Source organism: Hetaerina americana, unplaced genomic scaffold (genome assembly GCF_022747635.1).
Source record: "Hetaerina americana unplaced genomic scaffold, ioHetAmer1.1.p SCAF_5, whole genome shotgun sequence".
Classification (NCBI taxonomy): Eukaryota; Metazoa; Arthropoda; class Insecta; order Odonata; family Calopterygidae; genus Hetaerina; species Hetaerina americana.
In genome coordinates this window covers 33,215,804-33,237,893 of record NW_027287095.1, presented here as the reverse complement: position 1 = coordinate 33,237,893, position 22,090 = coordinate 33,215,804, and the positions used below count along the sequence as shown (strand labels likewise).

At 36.2% G+C, this 22,090-nt stretch overlaps 1 protein-coding gene across 2 annotated transcripts in view; it reads right to left on the bottom strand.

Annotated features, from left to right (window-relative positions):
• Window positions 1–16: 16 nt before the first annotated feature.
• Asx (Additional sex combs) overlaps window positions 17–22,090 on the bottom strand; it is a 44,336-nt gene continuing 22,262 nt past the window's right edge. Inside the window, exons 11-13 of one of the 2 annotated variants that reach the window (XM_071592870.1) lie at window positions 13,980–14,570; window positions 13,179–13,664; window positions 17–2,752 (exon numbers count right to left, since the gene is read on the bottom strand). In XM_071592870.1, coding sequence (XP_071448971.1) covers window positions 2,105–2,752; window positions 13,179–13,664; window positions 13,980–14,570 — 1,725 coding nt within the window. In that variant the 3' untranslated portion in view covers window positions 17–2,104. The remainder of the gene's footprint in view (window positions 2,753–13,178; window positions 13,665–13,979; window positions 14,571–22,090) is intronic. The other variant, XM_071592871.1, reaches the window with a different exon arrangement.

Sequence of the window (22,090 nt, the reverse complement as noted above, 5' to 3'; positions counted from 1 at the left end):
TGAAAATTTTAATTTATTGTGAATAAAATTCACCTTTTCTTAGAAATTACTCATACAAAGAATTATAGCCGAACGCATCATAGTACAAGAACATGGCAAGTCAGCCTATGGCCCTTCACTTTTGCTGATGTACGCATTTCTTTCACAAGGCTACTCTTCCATAAAACGTAGGATAAAAATAAAAAAAGAGCAAGAAATGCAATGAAAATTAAAGCATGGGAAATAAATACACAATATATAAACGGTCTGGGAGAGTGAACATAAAAATTATACACAAAAAGAGCACATTATCAATCGGGACAGGCGAATAAAAATTCGTATATAACCATACGCTATACAAATATTTACAAAGATACCAAATGAAACATCTTAGCTTTTCTTTATGTTCTTGAATAAACATATCAAAATATTTCACAAAGAAGGCAATCACACTATTTACATATCTTCGCAGGTTTTAATGGTAAAAACTGCATTCACAATATCATATGAAGAAGCTCTTATGAGATTCTATATGGAATTCCTGGGCAACGGTGATGTGAATAACAAAATTTGAGGTAGTTCATTCTTTTCACAAAAGATTTTGGTGTCAACTGTGAATATATGCACTAAGTTGTAGAGTACATGACTATTTTTCACAATCCATTGATGGCTTCGCATACACAATGCATTCCCATTAAAATAAAAGCTAATACCTGGAGAAGGGAATTAATAATACATGATTTTTATGGATGCTCAAAAATTTTGGAAGAAAAAGCAGTGACAAAGAAATAAGTAATTTGAATCACATATTACACATTTTGCTTGTACAAACAGGAAAATGCATCATTCTCAAATCTATTAAATCATTCCAACACATAAAATTTAAGATAATTACAAAGCTATAGTACTGGAAATAGCTAACAGTCTTTTATATCAATTTGTACAGACAACAGATTTGTTTAAGCATTAGAGTAGTAAATGCGAATATACCATTCATATGGGATGAGGGCAAAGTTATATGTTATATGTACTGATTTTTCCAGGATGCACTCGTTATCACTTACAATGAGTAGCAACTATTCTACAGCTACACCAACCATTGATAAACACCTAAACCAGCCAAGAGACAAAGACTGCTATTAAACTTCCAAAGCTTCAGAGAAAAGGCAACACTTTTACCTTTAGAAGAAATAATCTTCCAAGATAGGTTTCAGATATGAAAAATGCATATCCATTAGTGTACAAAATTTATTGCATGTTGATCACCATAATTAATGCCTTCCAAGCAGATTTATTCACAATTTTAGGCATGTGTTGAAATGTTATCACTGCTGACTTATTAAAGGCTGTGGCATATAATGACTATAATGTTTCCAGAAGTAGCACAAGGGAAGAAAACTTTAATGTAAACAATGGAAGACAAGCTGTCAGAGACTGGTCCTTATTTGATGGATACTAGGGATGAGACCCCAAAATCCAATCATGACAGCTGGGTAAAATATTAATTTCTTCAAAAGATAATAAAAATAAATAGCTTTACAATCAAAGAAATGCAAAATTAAAATACATTCCCAAGTTATTATTAAAATGAAAGAAGAGTGTCAGAAGAAAATTTGATTACAAACAAATGCAATTAATGTAATATGTAACTTTACACTCCCATTTAATGGTCCTATATAAGTGTGAAATTGACAATGTTAAAGAAGCTAACATGTTCAGGAATGCAAATTGTAGGGAAAATTAGTGTGATGTAACTTTAAATGGTAAAATGCCATGCAATAATTTTTCCGGAGTATGACAGCCAAAACAGTAATGCTTAAACCAAAAACTGTGTTTTCAAACCATGTAATTCTTTGTCATGAAAACCCTGATGAGTAGGAAACCACAGCATCACTAATCCCAGTTTCAAAATGGAGCACGAAAAACCACTGAAAAGAAAACTCACTGGTGGGATGCACATGACATCTCAGTCATGTCCTGATGGCAGACCTTCCGGGTCCTTTCCCAAATTATTGTTCTCCCACCCTTCACCCAGAGCTCTCCACGTCCCTCCGCAGTCCTCGGCCATGGCCTGGGGAATGAGGAGGATGATGGGAGGAGAGACAGAGGGCAGGTGGGGTCACTCTCATCTAATGAGGCAGGTTACACAAAGGCGAGATGGGCCTATGCAGTCATCGTGGCAAAAGGCTCCACACTTGCGGCACATGATCATTGCCTTCAGATTGCACGCGCATTCCGATGCTGTGGATGAGGCTGATGGGGAGGAGGATGACGATGAGGGGGTGGCTGCCGTTGTTGGAGACGTCCCAGAGGATGTGGGGGGAGGCACCGATGTGGGGATCCCTGTCGTTGAATTGCCACCTGGGCGGCAAACAAGTGGGGGAGGGGTGAGGACTGCTTTTGGCACGCCACCACCGGATTTGGCTGTCTGTGGAGGGGGTAGGGGCGGGCAGGCACTGGAATTGGCTCCCCCCTGGGCAACTAGTTCTGCCGGTCCAGCCATTGGTGGGGCCAGACCTGTCACCACTGCCACACCATGAAGGAGACCAGGATGGGTGCCATATGGCTGAGGTCCAGTTGGCAACGTCATGCCCTCTCTTCGAACCATGGCACCCGGAGGTTGCTGGGGGGAATGTGTTTGCTGCAGGAGTTGTGATGGCTGAGGGAAAGGCAACTGCAAAAAGCTAATGGCGGTAGATGATGGAGAATTGGAACGTTCTGTTGAAATTGCAGCGTGCCCGGCGGTAGCTAATGCAGTGTGGTATATTGGTCCCTGCAGAAAAAAAATAATTGGTTTTAACAATGATATACCACACATGGGCGAAAACATTCACCTATGGCTTGCATTTTTATTTTACCTCATGAGTCACAAACATACATATAATAACAATTTGATAGGCTTAGTCAAACAAAAATAATTGTAGCCAGTTAAAAGACAGTGAATCTTTTAAAGAGGCTGAACATACTGAAAGACAAATGTAAGACCATTCAATGCACTAACAGTAATGAAATGAAAAAGTGTAACATAAATTTAATTTAACGCAACACAATCTATGTTTTGTAAAATATCTATATCATTAGGTGTGGTTAAAAGTCATGACCAGTAACGTGCCCCCTGAAGAAAAAGTAGGGAATTAATTTTGCAGACTGGTTTAAGCAAATGGGTGAGAGTGAGCATAAGTTGGGAACCTCTCCTAGGAGTTGTTAGGGAGGTTAAGGGGAGGTGAGGGATGCTGTGAGTTATTTTTCCAATGTGAGAAAGGGAGAGAGAGAGGTAATTATGGAAGCACTATTTACTTCACTGCGTTGCTGTTTAAAATTTTCAATTTTTTTCACAGAATCAAGCTTGGCTCATCTTACTTTCCATTTGTAAAATCTTTTGACAATAGTTATTTCCATGCATTTCATGGTATTTGATAGATATAGAAGTGTTCTTTCCTTTTCAGGAATGCATTTTGTACACCTTTATTATTTTTAAAAATGTCACTAAACTCAAAGAGTTGAGAAAAATATTCTTCTCCTCTTCTAAGTGCCACCATGACTACTTATTCTGGTCATGCCCAGTAACCACACCTAATGATGCAGATTTCTAAAAATAAGGCCGTGTTGCATTAACTAAAAAGAATATAAAAATTATAAATTCCAGCACTGTTAAATTGACTGTCTTCGTTAAATTAACTGTGAGATCACAGAGCCAAAATCTTTTGATCTTTCCAACAGCAATACAAAAGGTCTCTGCTTATCATTTCATGATAAAACTATTCAGTCACTTTAACGTGATAGTATTTGTTTTCCTTGAAATTCACTTGTATTTCTATCTCTCATGATTCTCATTCAGTCTTGTAAATTACATAAATTTAAAAATTATGGTCTCACTAAAAGCAATGGTTCAAGATGCAGGTTTAAATATGGTTAATTATCTCAAAATCTGCAACAGTTAGTAGTAAACAAATGCTTTCCTTTGTTTTCATGCCTGAGAAATAACATTGCACACCAACATAGCAGCTAAGGGCTAGGAGCTCATCATAGGACTAACTGAAACACACATGATTATCAAGATAAAAATCAAGGCAAATGAAGTGGTGCTGAGTCTATGGAGGAGAAAGAGAGTAAGTTGGTGGAGGCACTTAGAGACGAGTGAATAGTATGAGAAAACTTATATTCAGGTAAATTTATCGCAGCTTTGGAACCTATGATTACCATAGATCCTGGTAAGCAAGACTTGACATCTTGACAATGGCATAAACCAATTTAAAATTGTATTTTGAAAGTTACAGAGAATATTCTTTTAAGTGGGTGAGATACAGTCGTTTCTCAGGCACAAGTACATGGATCATTCAAGCTTTAGGTTATCAGGGATATGGCTACAATACTGACTCCAACCATTATATTTCCTTAACACAATCACCACCCTCCAATTTACCTACATTGTTTTTTGTTGTGATAGCACATTATGTATATTAAATGGGACAGAGAATATAGAGGAAGAGTGCATGAGAGGATTTAGAGTGCTAACTTTGTCTTTGAGGGGACACCAGTAATATGTCATAGCAAGTAGGGCCAACAACATAACAATATCTTCAATCTCTGATCAAGATTTTATAATATTGATAACCCTGGTAGATAATTTTAGTGGGTTCAAATGAATACATAAGATTTGCACCAGTTAGTGAAAGAGTAATCTGCATTGGGAACTTGAGGGAATCTAGTATAAATACAACATTTTTTCTGTATCAAAACAGCACATAATATTGATGTTGTAACTCCTAACTTTTGGAAATTCTTAAGATGTAAACATACTAAGTAAAAGCTATCAGGCATATTCTAATGGATTAAGGTTTTGTTTGTGTAATGGCATATAATTTTGAGCTATATTTCCAGATTCAAACGTTGACTATGGTGAAATAGGCAATCTGTTTTACAGCTCTTTGAGTTCCATTTATCAAATTTAAAAAAAAATGACAAGGAAGGTTTCTCACTCAAATATTTTTTAAACACTTTATACATTGAAACAATATTTCATGGTCTAAATATATCAGTCACTACTTTTCATCTATCTACTATTGTTAGCATAACAACAGCACAAAAACAATGTTGGCAATTAAAGTCTATAATTGTTTTTAGAAGCTATATTATGGATAATATAATATAAATTATCAATCATGCAGTACGTGTGAAATTATAAATATTGTACAATTAACTTTCGCATTGCAAACCTTGCAAAAATCAAAAAGAGTGTAAGCAAAACTCTGCCCCAGACTGAAACTTCAAATATGATATTTATTTACTTCAGTACGACCAAGCTTTTTTTAAAGATTGCAACTAACAACAGCTACGAATCATCCATTCAGCTGACTGATAGCAACCACAAGAACCATTTTGGCACCAGAATGGAAAGAAATGAAATTGGTCCCTCAGTAATGGAGAGTTATATCAAACAAATTTTAGACATCTCAAATGGTGAGGATTATGCATGAAGCAACAATGACAAAGATTATTTCAGGGGGAGTTGACTTTGAAAACAATTTCTATACTCCAGATATTTACCGAAGATATGAAAGTCAGAGACAGGGGAGAAGGAAGGGTGTCGAAAAAGGTAACATTGCCATACAATTTTTTCTCTTGATGGGTGCAACCTGATTCACATTTGAACATCCCATTTGATAAATGGTGTACATATTTACATAACTTGAAGAAATGACTACACAATGCCCAAGTAAAAGTGCAAAAATAAATGAAAAATCAATTACTGCTAGGATCCAAAGGCAGTCCCTTTAGCAAGAAAGCCTGTGAAATGTCTATGCATCTATCTAATTATTATGATAAATTCTTCTTTCCTTGGGAAAATATTTCATTAGTACAGCTATTAGATCTATGGAATACAAAAAGTAAGAAATAATGAAGATAAAAGCAATAGTAACGTAGCTATTTATGATATAAGGTAATGAAGTGGAGCATTGTTTAATGAATAATTCACATAGCAAGAAAAAAATATTATAAAAATGTGGCTCGCTTGACAAGTGATGCTTCACATAACAAATGACAAGGAGAGAAGTCCCACATTGTGCAACTGCTGCATCACGTAGCATAAGCAGCGATTTAAACATTAAACTTTGCTTGTTTACCATTTAGAAACTACAAGAGCCTTTAGTGGAGTGTCAAGTACAGAAGAGGAGGTTAAATGTGATTATTTCCTGCAAATGAAATTTGCATCCATGTCTGTTTATTCGACCATAGAACATAAGATAAATATGATTCATGATTAATCTATACATAACTTTCTTTGAATAAACCTTTTACATAATTTACACAAAAATTGTTTCACTTGACACGTATTTTGCATAATGAATTAAATTCTGGAATGAATTATACTCGCTATAGTGAGGTTCCACTGTATCTCACAGGACACAAACAATCTATGCCATATGTATACTTAATGAGAGAACTTGCCAAAATAGAAACATATGCAAGAAAAGAAAATATGGAGTCTCTAGAGATGACCCAATAACAAGAAAATTGAAACGTGGAAATGGCTACATTCACTTTTATAAAAGAGTTTACCATAAAACCATAAACTTAGCAATCAAACCAGAGGTTGGTTTTGGTAGGTGATGATAGAGTTCACCTATTTCTAAGCCCTATGGCATGTGGACACATCAGGTCAGGGGGCCAATTCCTTTCCCAGTGCCACCTTTGGTTTCCCAGGAAGATTTGGTACCCAAAAAATCACACAGCTTGTGTGAAGCTGAGGGTGCCTGGGAATCGAACCTGGGCCGTGCATGAGTTAGTAGTCCAACAATTGACCCTCTCAAAGACTTTACATGAATTAAAAATGCTGGCTAAAAATTAAGCATGGTACTTCAACAAAATATAAATCATAATTACTATTTTAGCAAAAAAATACAATACACATTTGGAGTTTATAAAAAATATGACTTTGGGAATCAGTAGCAAAACCAGTTTTTACTTCAACCTCCTACTTCATTCTTAGCAGACTGAACGAACCATTGTTTTCTCAGATGTATGCTCAGAAAAATGAGGTGATCTTCGGTGTGACATATTGGCAACATTCAAAATTAACTTTTAAGTAGAAATCTAGAAAAATTATGTCATTATAATTTAAAATCTAATTCGATTACATTTTCTGGGAAAACTGAAGTTGAAAATGATATATTGTACCTTTTTGCTACACTCACCAAAAAAATGATGAATTTTCGGATGCTGGGCCAAAATTTTCCTTCACTTTTCACCACTATATAAGGACTAAAATTTGATTAAATGAACTTCCCAGATTTTCTTAGTAATTAGAACACATTTGGCATTCTTTAACAGATACATACTTCCACACAGATCTCAGTTAACAAACATAAATAATACCTAACTACGAGAAGTTAAAGTTGACTATTGAAGCGATTACTTCATGAAATTCCATCTTAGCAAGAGAGACATTACAACTAAGTAAAAAACTTCAATTTCACACCAGAAGTACTCAATTTGCAAAAACTCATGAAAAAGGCTAACATTCAGGATGAAATGGAGATAAGTACTTTGGCACATAGGCCACTTCCACCCATATCACAAATGAGTGTTTCCCCCAACATTTGCATGCACTCCTCTGACTTTACCCACGACTGAACCCACCCAACACCTTTGCCTACAGTGTAATTTGTACAATTTCTTCAATGTCAAAGGTACTACTACACAATCTTCATCACCTAGTACATGGGGGGGGGGGGGCATAAGTACACGGCCTGACCTACAGATGACGGTAGTTGTTTAAAAATTATCACTGTAATAGAAAGTGCGCAATCTATAAAGCATATGTTTCAAGTTTGAAGACGACATGTTGTTTAGTATTTGTGTGGCAGCCATCAATAGTGAATATTTTCACTGAATTTGTGAAAATGGAGAAAATTGGTCATCTTTATGCGATACAATACTTTTGTTTGAAAGGCCTCAGCCCAACCAATATAAAAGTCGAACTGGATTCTACTCTAGGTGAGCCTGCTCCTCCGTTTACAACAGTAAAATATTGGGTAGCAGAGTTTAAATGAGGCCGTACGCGCTGTCAAGACGACCATCGCATTGGTCGACCAAATGAGGTGACGACTCCAGAAACGGTGAAGATAATCCACGAAGAGATAATGGATGATCGTCGACTGAAAGTGCAAGAGCTAGCAGACATAGTAGGCATTTCAAAAAGTGCGGAACATCGCATATTAACTGAAATTTTGAACATGAGAAAGCAGTGTGCAGGATGGGTGCCACGTTTGCTCACACTCAAGCAAAACAAGTGTTGTGAAGATGCTTCAATCGAGTGTTAAGCAAAGTTTCACAGCAACAAAGCAGAATTTTTGCACCATTTTATAACCATGGATGGAACATGGGTCCATTACTTCACACCTAAGACAAAAGAACAATCAAAACAACGGATCCAAAAGGGAGAACAGCTACAAAGAAGGCGAAGACCGTTTCATCTGCAGGCAAGGTCATGGCATTGGTTTTTTGGGATGCGCGTGGGATAATTTTCATTGACTATCTTGAAAAAGTAAAATCTATCAATGGCAACTATTATGTCAACTTATTGCAACGTTTAAGAGAAGAAATCAAGTAAAAGCAACTGAATTTGGCTAAGAAGAAAGTGTTGTTCCATCAAGACAATCGACCAGCTCACAAAGCCATTATTGCAATGGTCAAAATTCATGACTTAAAGTTTGAATTGCTACCTCATGCATCCTGTTCGCCAGATTAAGCCCCCTCAGGTTATTTTCTGTATACAAACTTGAAAAATGGCTTGGTGGTCAAAGATTTTCCAACCGTGAAGTGATGTCAGCAGTTAATGGCTATTTTGAGAAGAAAGACAGTTCTTATTATAAAAAGGGTATCGATCTTATTGAACATTGCTGGGAAAAGTGTATAGAGCTGAAAGAAGATAATGCTGAAAAATAAATAATTTTTTCTAAAATTTTTGTTTTCTTGGTTGGGTACTTCTGGGATAACCCTCATATTTACCTATCTCCTCCTACCTTCCTGGCACTACCCCACCTAACACCTACTTTGTAACCAATCTCTCCTGCATACTACTCTGGCCCTATCTATCCTTCTCTCTCTGACAACACATTTGAGGCTTTTTTGCTGTACTTAATACTTACTTATGAAGTTGAAACATCAAAACAAATATTATCATCATTATTTGCTTTTCTAAAGTTTAGTTATAGATAAACACTAACTTAGCACCCCTACATTTCTTAGCCTTGCCTAACAAGACACAACCTGACACCAAACACTACAATAAACCCAGAATTTCACATACATTCTACTTCCTTTAATGCCATCCAAGATACCTGTCCATTTCTTCCCTTTACCTGGCCTGCCTAACCTTCTCACCTCTTTCACAAGCTTCAGCTTTCCATTCACAATCAAAATCCTCTGCAGCCACTTTTATTTCCTCCTTTTATTTCTCGTGACAACCCTCTTCCTACCTCCACCATGTCAGGCACTTCTAAAAGCTTTTTGTTCCTTTCCAAAAATTTTAATTGTTCCATCCTCCTCCAAAAACCAGCCCAACCAATGAATAAGCTTTAACCCCACACAAAACCATGCTCTATATCAAAGTTTTCATTTATCTTTTCTTAACATTCTTAATTAAATGCCCCCATCAATACCTCCTCCCACTGAAGCTTCTTTGCCCAATGAAATTCTTCTTCTAATGTTTTCACTATTTTGAACATCTTGATCCAATACACTTCCAAGATCAGTAAACTATTCTACCAATTCTAGTTTTTGCCATCTAACTTTAACATTTAACTCAAGACTTCTTACATAAAAATAACCCAACAACTTTGATTTGATTACATTTTCTTGCATTGCTAGGGATCACAATTTTCCTAACTAGTGTTCAAACATATTATTAGAGATTTTTTTGTGCTAAGTTTAATGATTTTTTGTCCATAGCCTTAAAGATGGCCCTAAAGAAAAATCCATAAAAAGCTCATAAGAGAATAAAAATAAAGTGGAAATGAAAAGTAAAATCATTGAAAATCAGAAACAAGGTGTGAACATGGCTGATCTAGTATGCACATCATCAACCAGTCAACAAATATGATTGGCTTTTCTCCAAGAATACAGACAAGACTAAGAAGATAAATACTTCCAATAGTGTGCTATGAATCTACGCAATGGTTACTATATCTATACAATGGTTACATATTCTAAACAATGTTGAAAGGTTACTTCTCATATGGATAAGTGAAAAGCCATTGCTATGCAACTCCATTAACGAGAATATGATTTGGGAGAAAGGAATAGTGATTTTTGCCGACCTGGTTAATAAGAAGTCAGGATCATCAATAGCCGAACAAGTATTTAAGGGGAGCTGTGCGTGATTTGAGAAGTCAACAAGAAGAACCATCATCCATAGCATTGTGAGGCATGGGGAATCAGCAAGCTTGAATCAAAGGTAGCAGAGAACTTCATCACTGACATCATAAAGCTCATAGATTCTCAGGGTTACCTGCCTCAAATTGTGGCAAGACGGTCCTCTTCGGAAAGCAGATGCCGAAGCAATCCTCATTAGAGCAAGAACTTCGCATAACTGAAGCACAAAATTCTAGACATTGATGAGATAAAAGTGAACACGACAAAGCAGCTGATGACCATTCTCATAAAGGAATTTTTTAGAAAACATGGGTCATCATTTGCAGCTTCGAACAAGATACTCATAACTGCAGTACAAAATTCTAGACATTGGAGATAAAAGTGAAAGCGACAAAGCAGCTGATGACCATCCATCCAAAAAAGGACTTTGCAGATTGATTGCAGAATTTTGATAAATGGAAGAGACACTGGGATAAGTGTGTGAGGTCCCTATCGAGTTCTATGAAGGGGACTAAGGCCTCATTGTTCTAGGTAGGCTATTTTTCTCAAAATATTGCAGGGCTGAATCCTTTCCAGGTAGACTTCATATATTGAGAGCAGGAGATAGTGTGCATCTCTCACTCACATCCCTAACAAAGTATATCGCAATTCTCCAATATCTGCAGTAGTTAGATGAAGAATCAAATGTCATGCAGACAAATTAAAATATTGTTAACATCTCTAAGCTGCATATCCCTTTCAATCTATTTATTATTATTACTTTATAAGAAGTTCTGGATACCAGAATTTTTCAGAATAATCCATCCAATAAAGGGAGGGGAAATTAAAACTACACCATCCCTACCCTGAATTGATTTTGAACACCTTCAGGGTAATTAGAAGGTGAGCTCCTCTAACACACATCAAACTGACTTTCACTTTAAACAGTTGTGGTTGATTAAATATTTACTTATTTAGTTTAAGTCAAATTCCGGCTATTTTAATTTAAGGAGAAATTCTGAAACACAGAAACTTTCAAAATTAATTTCAGTGCAGTAACAGAAAAAGGTCCTGGAAAGAAAAAAATGGTAAAAAATGAAAACTAGAATATACATTAAAAAAATGCCCATATAAATTCCTTCTTGACTGTGAAAACAATGAACTGGGTGAGAAAAGTAGTGGCAGGGTTGTTGTTGATTAAAAGGAGATAATAAAAAATTCATTCGCCAAATTATTATTTTTAAATGGCTGTAACCTATCAAAATGTGCAACATAAAGAAAGAAAATGACAATTTGAACTTACTCATTTCCTGCACTTGAACAGAACATGTAGGTGCATGCGTTAGGAAGGCAATTGTTGTAAAAAGAACAAGAATATAGGAAAATAGTATCTCAGAACATTTCTAGATGTAGTTGCAATCAATTTTTAGCACTATATCTAGAAATTAAACTTTGCAAATGTTTTTATCACAAACTACTAAAACATGCTCATGAAGCAATGGCTAAGAATGCATACAAAGTTTTCCTCTCAGTAGCTGATTTCTCATTTTCCTTGAAGCAGCCATGTACATTACTGCAATTTTGTAATGAATAATTTTACCACAGTAATGAAAATTTGTCATAGACTCTGAAAATAGTGTACGCATAAGAGGGCTCTCTTTCAGTAGTAAGCAGTTGAGCCATCTCCAATATGAAAAGTTTGCCATTCATTGCTTGTGTTTGTTTGTAAGATCAGGTATTCAGGAGCAATGACAAATGATGGAAATGTTAGGTTTCAACAAATTTATAAAATAATGTACGCATTACACCATACATGTCTCCAATGACATTTGCTGGTTTGCTTTCCACACGAAAAGTAAAACAGTTTCAGCAGCAAATTAATAACTTACAAATTGTTTTTTATTGAAATGTTTTCATGTGCTCTTGTTTTTGAAAAATAAAACAATGTTCCCATCACATGTAGGGTAAAAGTGAGATACAATAGGAAGTCATATCCTTTTTTCATGACACACATTTTCTTGATGTGTGTAACAGCCATTTAAAATAGTTATTTGGGTGATTGGAATATTTCATAAATACCTTCTATTATGAAACAACTCCAGCATTACCTTCCTTATCCAGAATATTGGTCCCATGATTATTTAAATTTTTGCATACAATCACAAGATACCAATTACAGCATTTTTTCTGAAGCGAGAGGTTGAATTCTATCATAGCGTTAACAAGAGAGAGCCTTTTCTTATCTTTTGCTAAGATTTAAGTTCTCCATCATGGATCTCTTGGCTATAAAATATCCTTTACAGACGAAAATTATGATACATTAATAATGTTCATACATAGGCATACATAAAATACGAATCAATGAGAAAATGACAGGACCCCAAGATTAAACAGATTTGTGGGGGTGGGTGTGTGGGAGGGGGAGAGAGGCAATGGAAAGGAGACAGCAATGTCACATAAATAACAAAAACACTAGATAAAAACAACCAAAACCATTACTTAAGCAAACCTAATCCATTGCTTTCTAACAAATAATAAGATCTTACTTTTTTACATTTCATCTTAAGCCTTGCGCAACAAAATATTAGTACTGTAATCGGCAAAGCATTTATGTAGTCTTCTCTCGCTAGAGAATCAGCAGTTCAACCTCAAAATTGAAAGGCAATGTCCACATTTTTAGCAAACATGTAATCATAAAACAACAGCTTGTTTGGTTAGTGGGAAGGTTATACCTTATTGGGGATGTTAAGATTGTGGTAATTATCCCAGTAGTTGGACTCATAATAAAGGAAAAACCAACACCAACTACAGAAAGGTACATCAGATTCCAACACTATCCTTACTTGAAGACCAGCTACAGATTGTGTGGCATATTCTGAGTCGACACTGGCAGGACGACCTGGATTAGCAATCGTAGAAGGTCCTGTTGGTGCCCCACCAGATGTAATGCCTGGAATTGTTGCACCCTTTCCAGTAACACTCACTGCTCCCCTTTGCAGTGCCACTGATATGTTTTCATTCGATGGCGGAGCACTGGAAGCTCTCGGAGGCCCCAATCTTGCTCCTACATTTAAACTGTGACCGCCAGCTGCCATGGTGGGGATCCTTTGGTGATTGAGGATTAGAGCTGCTCTTGTGGCAGAGCCCGTGGCTACAAGATTGCCAGCACCAGCAGCACCTTCCAAGGGGCCCGTAGTCCTTTGCACCAAAATATATTGATGCGGATGTAATGGATGAGGCTGAGCGTGTAATGCAACAGTGGCCGATGGAGTCGACGCAACTGATGGCAAAGAGGACTGAGAGGGTGATGAGGATGGGCTTTCCAATGCCTGCAACAGCCATACAAAAACACTGGATTACTAAACTTTCGCCAAACTGCAAACTTGGATAATGAATCTCACATGGCAAAACCATGCTCAATATAAACTAAAATGTTGAAAATGTATGCCATTAGTGCCAAAGCTTTTCACTCCTTAAGTTATTTTATAGGACACCTTAAACTTTCACATCCTTTCATGGAGACATCCTCAGGGATTATGAGCCATTCATTCAAAAATGGTATGCAAGCACTTAGTAATGCCTTTATCCACTCATTCTCCTTAAGCATTACTACTTTTAATTAAACTCCTAAAATTATATCTTACCCTTGGTCTACGGGATTCTGGAGTCATAGCTGCCATTGCCTGAGGCATTAGAGCCACTGTTGCAGGGACAGTCCCTGGAGCACCTCCCACCGAAGGGTTTGCATACACATGTCGCACTACCACAGGAGATGATGTCTGACGAACACTTGTGGCACTCGAAGACCGACTAGGCACCGCTTTAGTCACAGATGTTGCAAGAGATGGAGTGCTCCCAGACTTTTGGCTGCCAGTCATCCTGGTTGATGTCACTAGACCATACTGGGTGGCCTTCTTACCCCCTATGGAACCACTGGATGAAGTTGATGATGAATTATTCCCAGAATTTCCACCTCTCCCGGATGCAGCACCACCAGATACTGCGGCCAGAAGGGAGGATGGAGGAGGTTTGAGTTGGCACCTCAATTGGTCACGGTTTGGTGAGTTCTGTATAACTGCCTGACAAATTTGGTATGAACGTTCTAAGTTAACAGCCCCCGGGGGTGGAGGAGGGGGAGGCTTTAAGCTTCCTGATCCACACTGTGCCCCTGACACTGATGCCGAGGATGCTGAAGATGATGAATTGCGTCCTCCACGTGAAGAGAGAGCACCGCCCTAAGGAAAAATAGGTAGTGACGTTAAGAGGTATTCTTCTTTAAAGTCCAATCAATGAAGCTAACCAAAAAACCTGTTGTACAGTTAGTTGGAGGACAACATTTAGAGAGGATGAGAGTTCCTTACTTTGGTGGCTTATGACTTGATGGAATGGTGAGGAGTTCATGAAGTGGACTATGATAGCATGAGAAAGTTTAGGAAAAGGAAAGAATTACTGAGTGGGAACCTTGAGGACCGAAGTCACATGGAGGTAATCTGTTCAGATAAGATGAGAGAAGGATTAGAAATCGGAAAAGGGAAATTGACTACTCAGAGACAGAGGTTAGAGACAAAAAGAGGCTTTTGAGGCATGGGTTTAGAATATATACAATGGAGAGAGAGAGTGTGTGTGTCTGAAAGAAAAAAATGTAATGAAGAAACATATCCTGAGAGAAATAAGTAAGTTGGCCATTTATACAAGGAACCAAAACAATTTAATTACAATCACATACATAGAAAATATGGCTGATGAAGGATGAGACGCAATGTATATTTTTGGTAATTTCAGACAGTCAAGAAAATTATGTATGCCTCTTGGGTTGCATAAAATAATGTATCCGTATAAAATAAGATATCGAATTGAAATATCATGCATTCATAATAAGAGAACTAGACGGGAGAAGTTTAAGAATATTTTTTAAAATTTTCTGGTTTAAAATGTATTTCTCTGAGTGGAATAATGGCTTTGGGATAATACCTTTAATTAACTTGATAACTACAGGCAATTATGATGAAGAAGTGTACCATTGATACATATTTAAGGGAAAGATACGGTATTTGATTCAATTTGTCAATTTTTAGCAAGTGGTTTGGAGTAAATATCCATGATGACACATTTAACTTAAATTTAAAGCTTTTGGTAATTCTTATGAAGTTAAGCTTGGAACTGAAGGCCTCATTTCCTTCTTTGGAGTTATTTTTATGAAAAATATTTGTAGGTACCAAAAAAAGTTTACCTATGAAAATAGATGTGGATAGTTTGGTTCAATCATAAATGTGTCCCCTAACCACAACACCAAATTCCCTGGAACCCAGTCTTCTAGTATGTTGCCAACACATTCGTTATTAAGTAAAGGAACCAATAAATCTATCATTCATGCGGAAACTGGGCATCAAAGTAAACATTTGAAGCCAAAACTACATTCATAGTTCTCTACACAAATTAAATAACTAATGTAATAATCATATTATTATTATTATTAATTGGGTAACATAGAAGTTTCTTCAAACAACAACAATTATAGCTTGAAATGAGAATATAGTTTAAGACGTATCTCCACCATTAAAGTCAGTCAGTGGGAATTTTACGATAAACTTTGAAATCACTTACTGTTGCTAAACTGATATATCTGTTACATGGAGAATTGATGAAAATCAAAACACCCAGAAAGACAACATGCCACTATCATTAAATCAACAACTAAGAAATTAAGTATCACAGGGATGTCATCAGTGAAATATATAATTAAACAACCTTCTTCCTGCTTCAAATAAACATTCATAAAAATATATACAAATCTCAAGAACAATGAAGGACTTCCCTTTTCATAATTATCATAATCTTGGTCTCTGAAAACTGGTAACCCTACCTTTATGAGCCCACAGCTCCACCAATATTCAATCAAATAGCTTGCCATATTGTAATACACCAAATGGACAGTGTAACATGTTTTGTTTTGGCTGACCCAACACGGGGTAAATCCAGGAACTTGGTATTTTTCACCCATTTTACTGTCATTATATTTTAAATTTTGAACTACGGTGGACTTAGTACTGAAACACAAACACCATTCTGACTACTCATGCAAGTGAAATTGATGGTGCTCCAATTAACACATTCTGAAGAACCTTTCTTCATTATTTTCAGAGCTTGTGGGCCTAATAATTTGAAAAGATTTTAAATGTCCTATCAGATATGCAACTACTGTACCTAACATGAAAAATCCACGTAAATGGTAGTAGATGAGGGTTTTTAATTCGAGTAGATAAGAGTTAAATGAAGATTATCTTAGAGTTTGACCTTCCTCATATTTGTTGATTAAACACTTCCAACTCAGAGAAAATTAAAAACATCATGACATCCAACGTCATATAAATCTTCAAAACAATTCAATATGAATGTTTCACATTAACTTAAAAGGAAGAAATCAGAATTAATATTTTTTTTATAAAATTTTAAATAAATCAAGAAAAAATATACAAATAGCTTTTGCAATCCCATGACAATGCAGCAAATAGTTAATGAACAGAGCCTCAATTTCATTATACTAATTCCTAGGGACTGTAGAATATTCCATATGAATTATGCCCCTATCAACCTTTAATTTTTACATGCCTATTTTTTTCATTCAAAATAATTTTTAGTTGTATTTTCCCTGAGTTTAAATGACTCTCGCATCTTATTCCTCCCAAGATATTAAATACACTTCCTTCACTCCACTGTACCTTATGCATATACCTCCATCATTTTTAATACCCTTGATAGAAGATGTACAGAGCAAAGAAATTACAAGATAAGCCAAAATTTCAGCTGAAGAATTCATTTAGCCATTTGGTATAAGCTAATCTGGATGCCAACTTCATCTAAATCCTTCTCTTCCTCCTGTCTTAATGACCCCTCTGCCCTACTTTCATTATTTATACGCCCTATATTCATTTCATTAATTTCGAGTATATCCTAAGTCTAAGTCCAGGTGGTCCAAGGTCACCTGATTTCCCCACTCATTGGATACTTTCATACACTCCCAAGTTCAACTTCCTTCTCCTCCCAATGGAGGGACTGGCCTGGAGAGTCTGGACTGGTCAATGATCATTTCATCTATTACTCCCATACTAAAGGTACTGCATCAAATAAGGAGGTATTTTCCTCTCATCCAAATTTTCTCCTTCAACAGTTATTATTTTCATAACTATGAGCTATTATTGTGTGGGACATAGAATGTCGACAACGATGGTGATCAAAAACTTGCCTCGAAGACACTATCCTACATACTTTTTAGGATCCAATCATTTTATTCATTTCTGCATAATCTTATTAATAATTTGCAACTTTAAGATCCTTTGGGATGTTTTGTGTTTTCTGGTATTGTTATATGATTGTTAACTCAAAAAATAATTTCTTTGAATTATTCTTGTTTCCCATATTTTTGGAGGCTGTAGCCACTACATCACTATACTCACCGCAATATACCTCTGAAGCAGAAAGATGATCAATTCATTGCAAATGAGGTAATTTCTCAGATAATGACAGGTAGCAAATTTTTGGTATGCCTCTTATTTTTACATGTTAAAATACATAAATATATTACAATAAATTAAAAGCCCAATGTGGAAGAATGGCCAGTAAATTAATATGACAATCTGGTTATTCTGGAGAAATATGATAGCAATTTGAGGTTAATGCATAAAAATAGTTCATCATATTACTCTAACATGAATATAATTAACATTACATTATAATTGCCTTAAGTAGTGGCATTTCAATAAAACGTATGGATTTCATTAGTTTCCTTGGAGAAACTATTTTTAATATAAATATTGCCGATAATACAGGGTGCGGCAACATAACTTCTTTTTTGATAGTGTTTTGTGTTTGAAAAAAGGAAGTTATGTTGCCGCACCCCGTAATTTGAGATCAAAACTCTACAAAAATTAAAATAATTCAATGCAGAAAATGAAAAAATGATCAATCTCCTATAAAAATGATACATCTGAAAGAGATGCCCTCCATTTTACCAGATACTTAACTGCTGCTACATTAAATAGAATGCATTCCTCATTAAACTTGAGCAGGTAAAATAACTCAAAAGTGTTTTGGACCCAGATGATCTAAGCAGTATGGAAATTATTAGATGAATTACATTAGGCAAAGATGCTTTATTAGGGATGGGGGAATTGGAAATGGCTAATTGAAACTTTGATATGGAGAGTGATTATGTACGGAAAGGAAACATTGGTCATTGAGGCAAGATGACAAGAAAAAATGAAATGGACGGAAAGGAAAACAAGCAAGGAAGTGCTAGGCATGGTGGGAGGGAAGAGGGGATTGTTGGGAAAAATTAAAAGGAGACGGGAAAGATGGATGCACGGCATACTGATAGCCAATGGGATGCTGTACTCTGTGAAGGAGGGGATGGTGCTATGTAAATGAGGAAAGGGTAGGAAAGGATATGCATGTTAGATGGAATAAAGGGAAGGAGGAAGTATGTGGAATCGAAGAGGGCTTAATGTATTGCTAGGTGTTCAGTGATGTTTTGTGAAATGGGCAAAGGAGTTATTTTACTGTTGTGTTAATCCAAAATCTATCCTAACAGTAGGATACCAGTAATAATAATTCATCATCAAATGTTTCTCTGAAACTGTGAGCATTAAAGCAGCAACTCCTACAACCTTTGGGACAAGAAACTTCTTTTCTCTTTCATCTACTAACTGTATTACATGAAGAAGTTCAAATCTTAATTAATTTAATTAAATTTCTTCCTTCTCTGCTAAAAAAAAGTCTATTGAAATAGGCTCATCTGTCCACACAAGAATATATCATAGGCCTTTCAAATAAAATAACTGATGCTATTATAAGATACCTATGGATAAAAGGGAAATATGACTTATTTGGTTTTTACCTATCCATTAACCATTCATTAGTTGGCCATAAACTAAACCACCTTGTTTAAGCTTGTACAACACATTTACAAGTTCAAAATCTTTTTTAAGAGAGGCAATAGAGACAGCGTTCAGTGGGAACTTATCATAAAATAATGAAACAAACCCTGCACAGCAAGACTATCAGCAGCAAAATATGGCATAGTGGGGAACAAGTCCTGGATGGACAACACCTTTCTTGAGTTTAATTTCTATTTTTCTGAAGGTGTTATTTTTTCCCTTCCTGAATAACCCCCAAAATTGGTGTTAGCAGGGTGGAAACTTGTACAATACAGAATATTTTCTTGGCCTTGAACTGTTGCATAGGAATGCCCACATAATTGAACCGGTCCAACATGGCAATCAAACAATTTTTCATAAAGGAAATAAATTTGTTACCCAAGTATTATGAAATTAAAAATTTCATACCAATATACTTGCAGCTTTGCTAATCAAGTTATCTGTTCAAGTAGAAGTACAGGGAATTAAATACGAGGGTAGTTACAAAGGTTCTCAGAATCACCGCAAATAAATGCTCTATTTAGTGCTGCTCATAACTGTAAGACCATAAATATGCTATTCACACATATTTATTCCATGAAAAAATCACGTTTATGCTAGACCGTTAAATTCCAAAGAAACTGCAGGAGATGCAGCAGCAGCAACTTTTTACAGAGTCATTCGCTAATATGCATTTCAATGCAACATTTTCAGAGTGTAAACATCATTCGCCTTGACCGGGATTGGAACCTGGATCCCTCAATGCCCTATCGAGTGCTTTCCCTAGTTAAGCTATCGAGGCGCCCTCTTAAACTCTGCAATTTTAGCCAAGAGGATGCCTCGATAGCTTAACTAGCTAAAGCACTAGATCGGACCTTGAGGGATTCGGGTTCCAATCCCGGTCAAGGCAAATGATTTTTACACTCTGAAAATGTTATACTGTTAGCATTTTGTGTAATGTTCATACAAGGGCAGTTTGAAAGGTTCTTGGAATCACCACCAAATGTCAGCACTAGTGCAATGAGTTTCCTGTGTAATAATATTTAATCCTTTATGAGTAAACACGTAGGGTATCAGTGCTCGGGGAAGAGATCTATGGTGCAGATGCCTCGGTTGTTGTTCCTGTGTAGTGATTAGTGAAGATGGAAAAAATTAACATTCGAGCAGTGATCAAATACTTTGTAAAGAAAGGTAAGAAAGCAAAGGAATTTCATGCTGACTTTCATAGCAATCTGGGAAATTCAGCTCCTTCGTATGTAACTGTTCCCAAGTGGACAAACAAGCTGAAGCTTGGTCAGGACAGCTTAGATGATGATCCCCATGATGGTTGGCCAAAATGTGTCACTACCTCTAAAATTTTTGCAAAGTGCATAAAATGGTCATGGAAGATCACAGACTGAAAGTGCAAGAAATCACTGAAGCTGCAGGGATGTCATCTGAACTGGCATATCTAATCACCCTCAAACTTTAAAGAATTGTGAGGTGCTGGGAAGAGAATATACTAAATGGTAATTGCATTCAATTATGATTTCATTATGGTCTTGAATTTGGTAATGGCTGTTATCCTTATAATTTTATTAGAAAATAAATTATTCCCCAAAGATATTGAAAAAATATTAAACAACTTTTTTTAATTTTTGAATGCTTGACAGTGCAATCCATGTAAATTATGATTTAAGTATAACAGTGAAACCTTAAACTAAGAAAAACCCAACTTTACATAAATTATAAAATTTACATACTTTTTATGGTCAGGACAACTTTCCAAACAAAACAATACATTTTTTTATCTAATTTTCATCAATTAACCAGGAATTCATTTAAAATCACAGCTTCATGGAGCTGATAAACTGATTTTTGTCTTATTTTTACATTGACCGTTCCATGTTTTTTTAACTATAGGTTTATATCAAGCATATTGAGTCATTCAAATTAGCATTTGCAAATCAATTAGTTATAAATGTACATATTATTTTTTTAAATCACCATCAGACTGTACAGGGTACCGTGCTTAAATCCGGACAAATGAAACTTTTGTTTGAAATCAAATTTATTAAAAAAATACAAATGAAAATGAAAATCAATTTACATAAAAGCAGCGGTATCTGTCAAGAGTAACATTACTCAATGAAACCCCCTTCAAGCTGTAATAACCACCTCCAATCTTGTCCTGAATCGATCGCACGCACCCTTTAAAACAGCGCTGTCCATATTCGTGACTGCTGCTACAACAACGGTACGTAGAGATGCAACATTAGGGTGCCTCGTCTTATTGGTAACTCTTTCTATTATGCTCCTAACATAATAGTCGAGAGGTTTCAAGTCCGGGCTATTCGGGGGTCAGAACTCCTTTGACCAGAACATGTCAATGTTATCTGAGGGCCAGTTTTGGACTAAATGACTCGTATGAGCTGGTGCACTGTCCTGTTGAAAGACTAATGTATTGTCTCCTCGAGGCCACAGTTACCATCCACCGTTTCACAACATTCTTCAGAATTTGCAGACAACACTTCTTTCGTGATAGTTTGTCCCTTTTCAAAGAAATGTGGTGGCATGATATCACCCTCACTGGACACAACACCTAGAACGTGAACACTAGCCGGAAATTCTGTTCGAGCAACAATCGGGAGATCCTCAGGGTCGTGGGCACCAGCGATCATTTCTCCGGTTGATATTTGCGTCAATGGTGAAAATTATTTCATCAGAAAAGAATCTGATTCGCCCTGCAGATTCATTTTTTAGACAACACAATAGAGGTTGCAGCGAGCCATCTGCTTTGTTCTGGCAGCCTCAGACAGCATGCGTCGCACCTTTATCCTCAAATGAGGTTTCCTCGCCGAGTT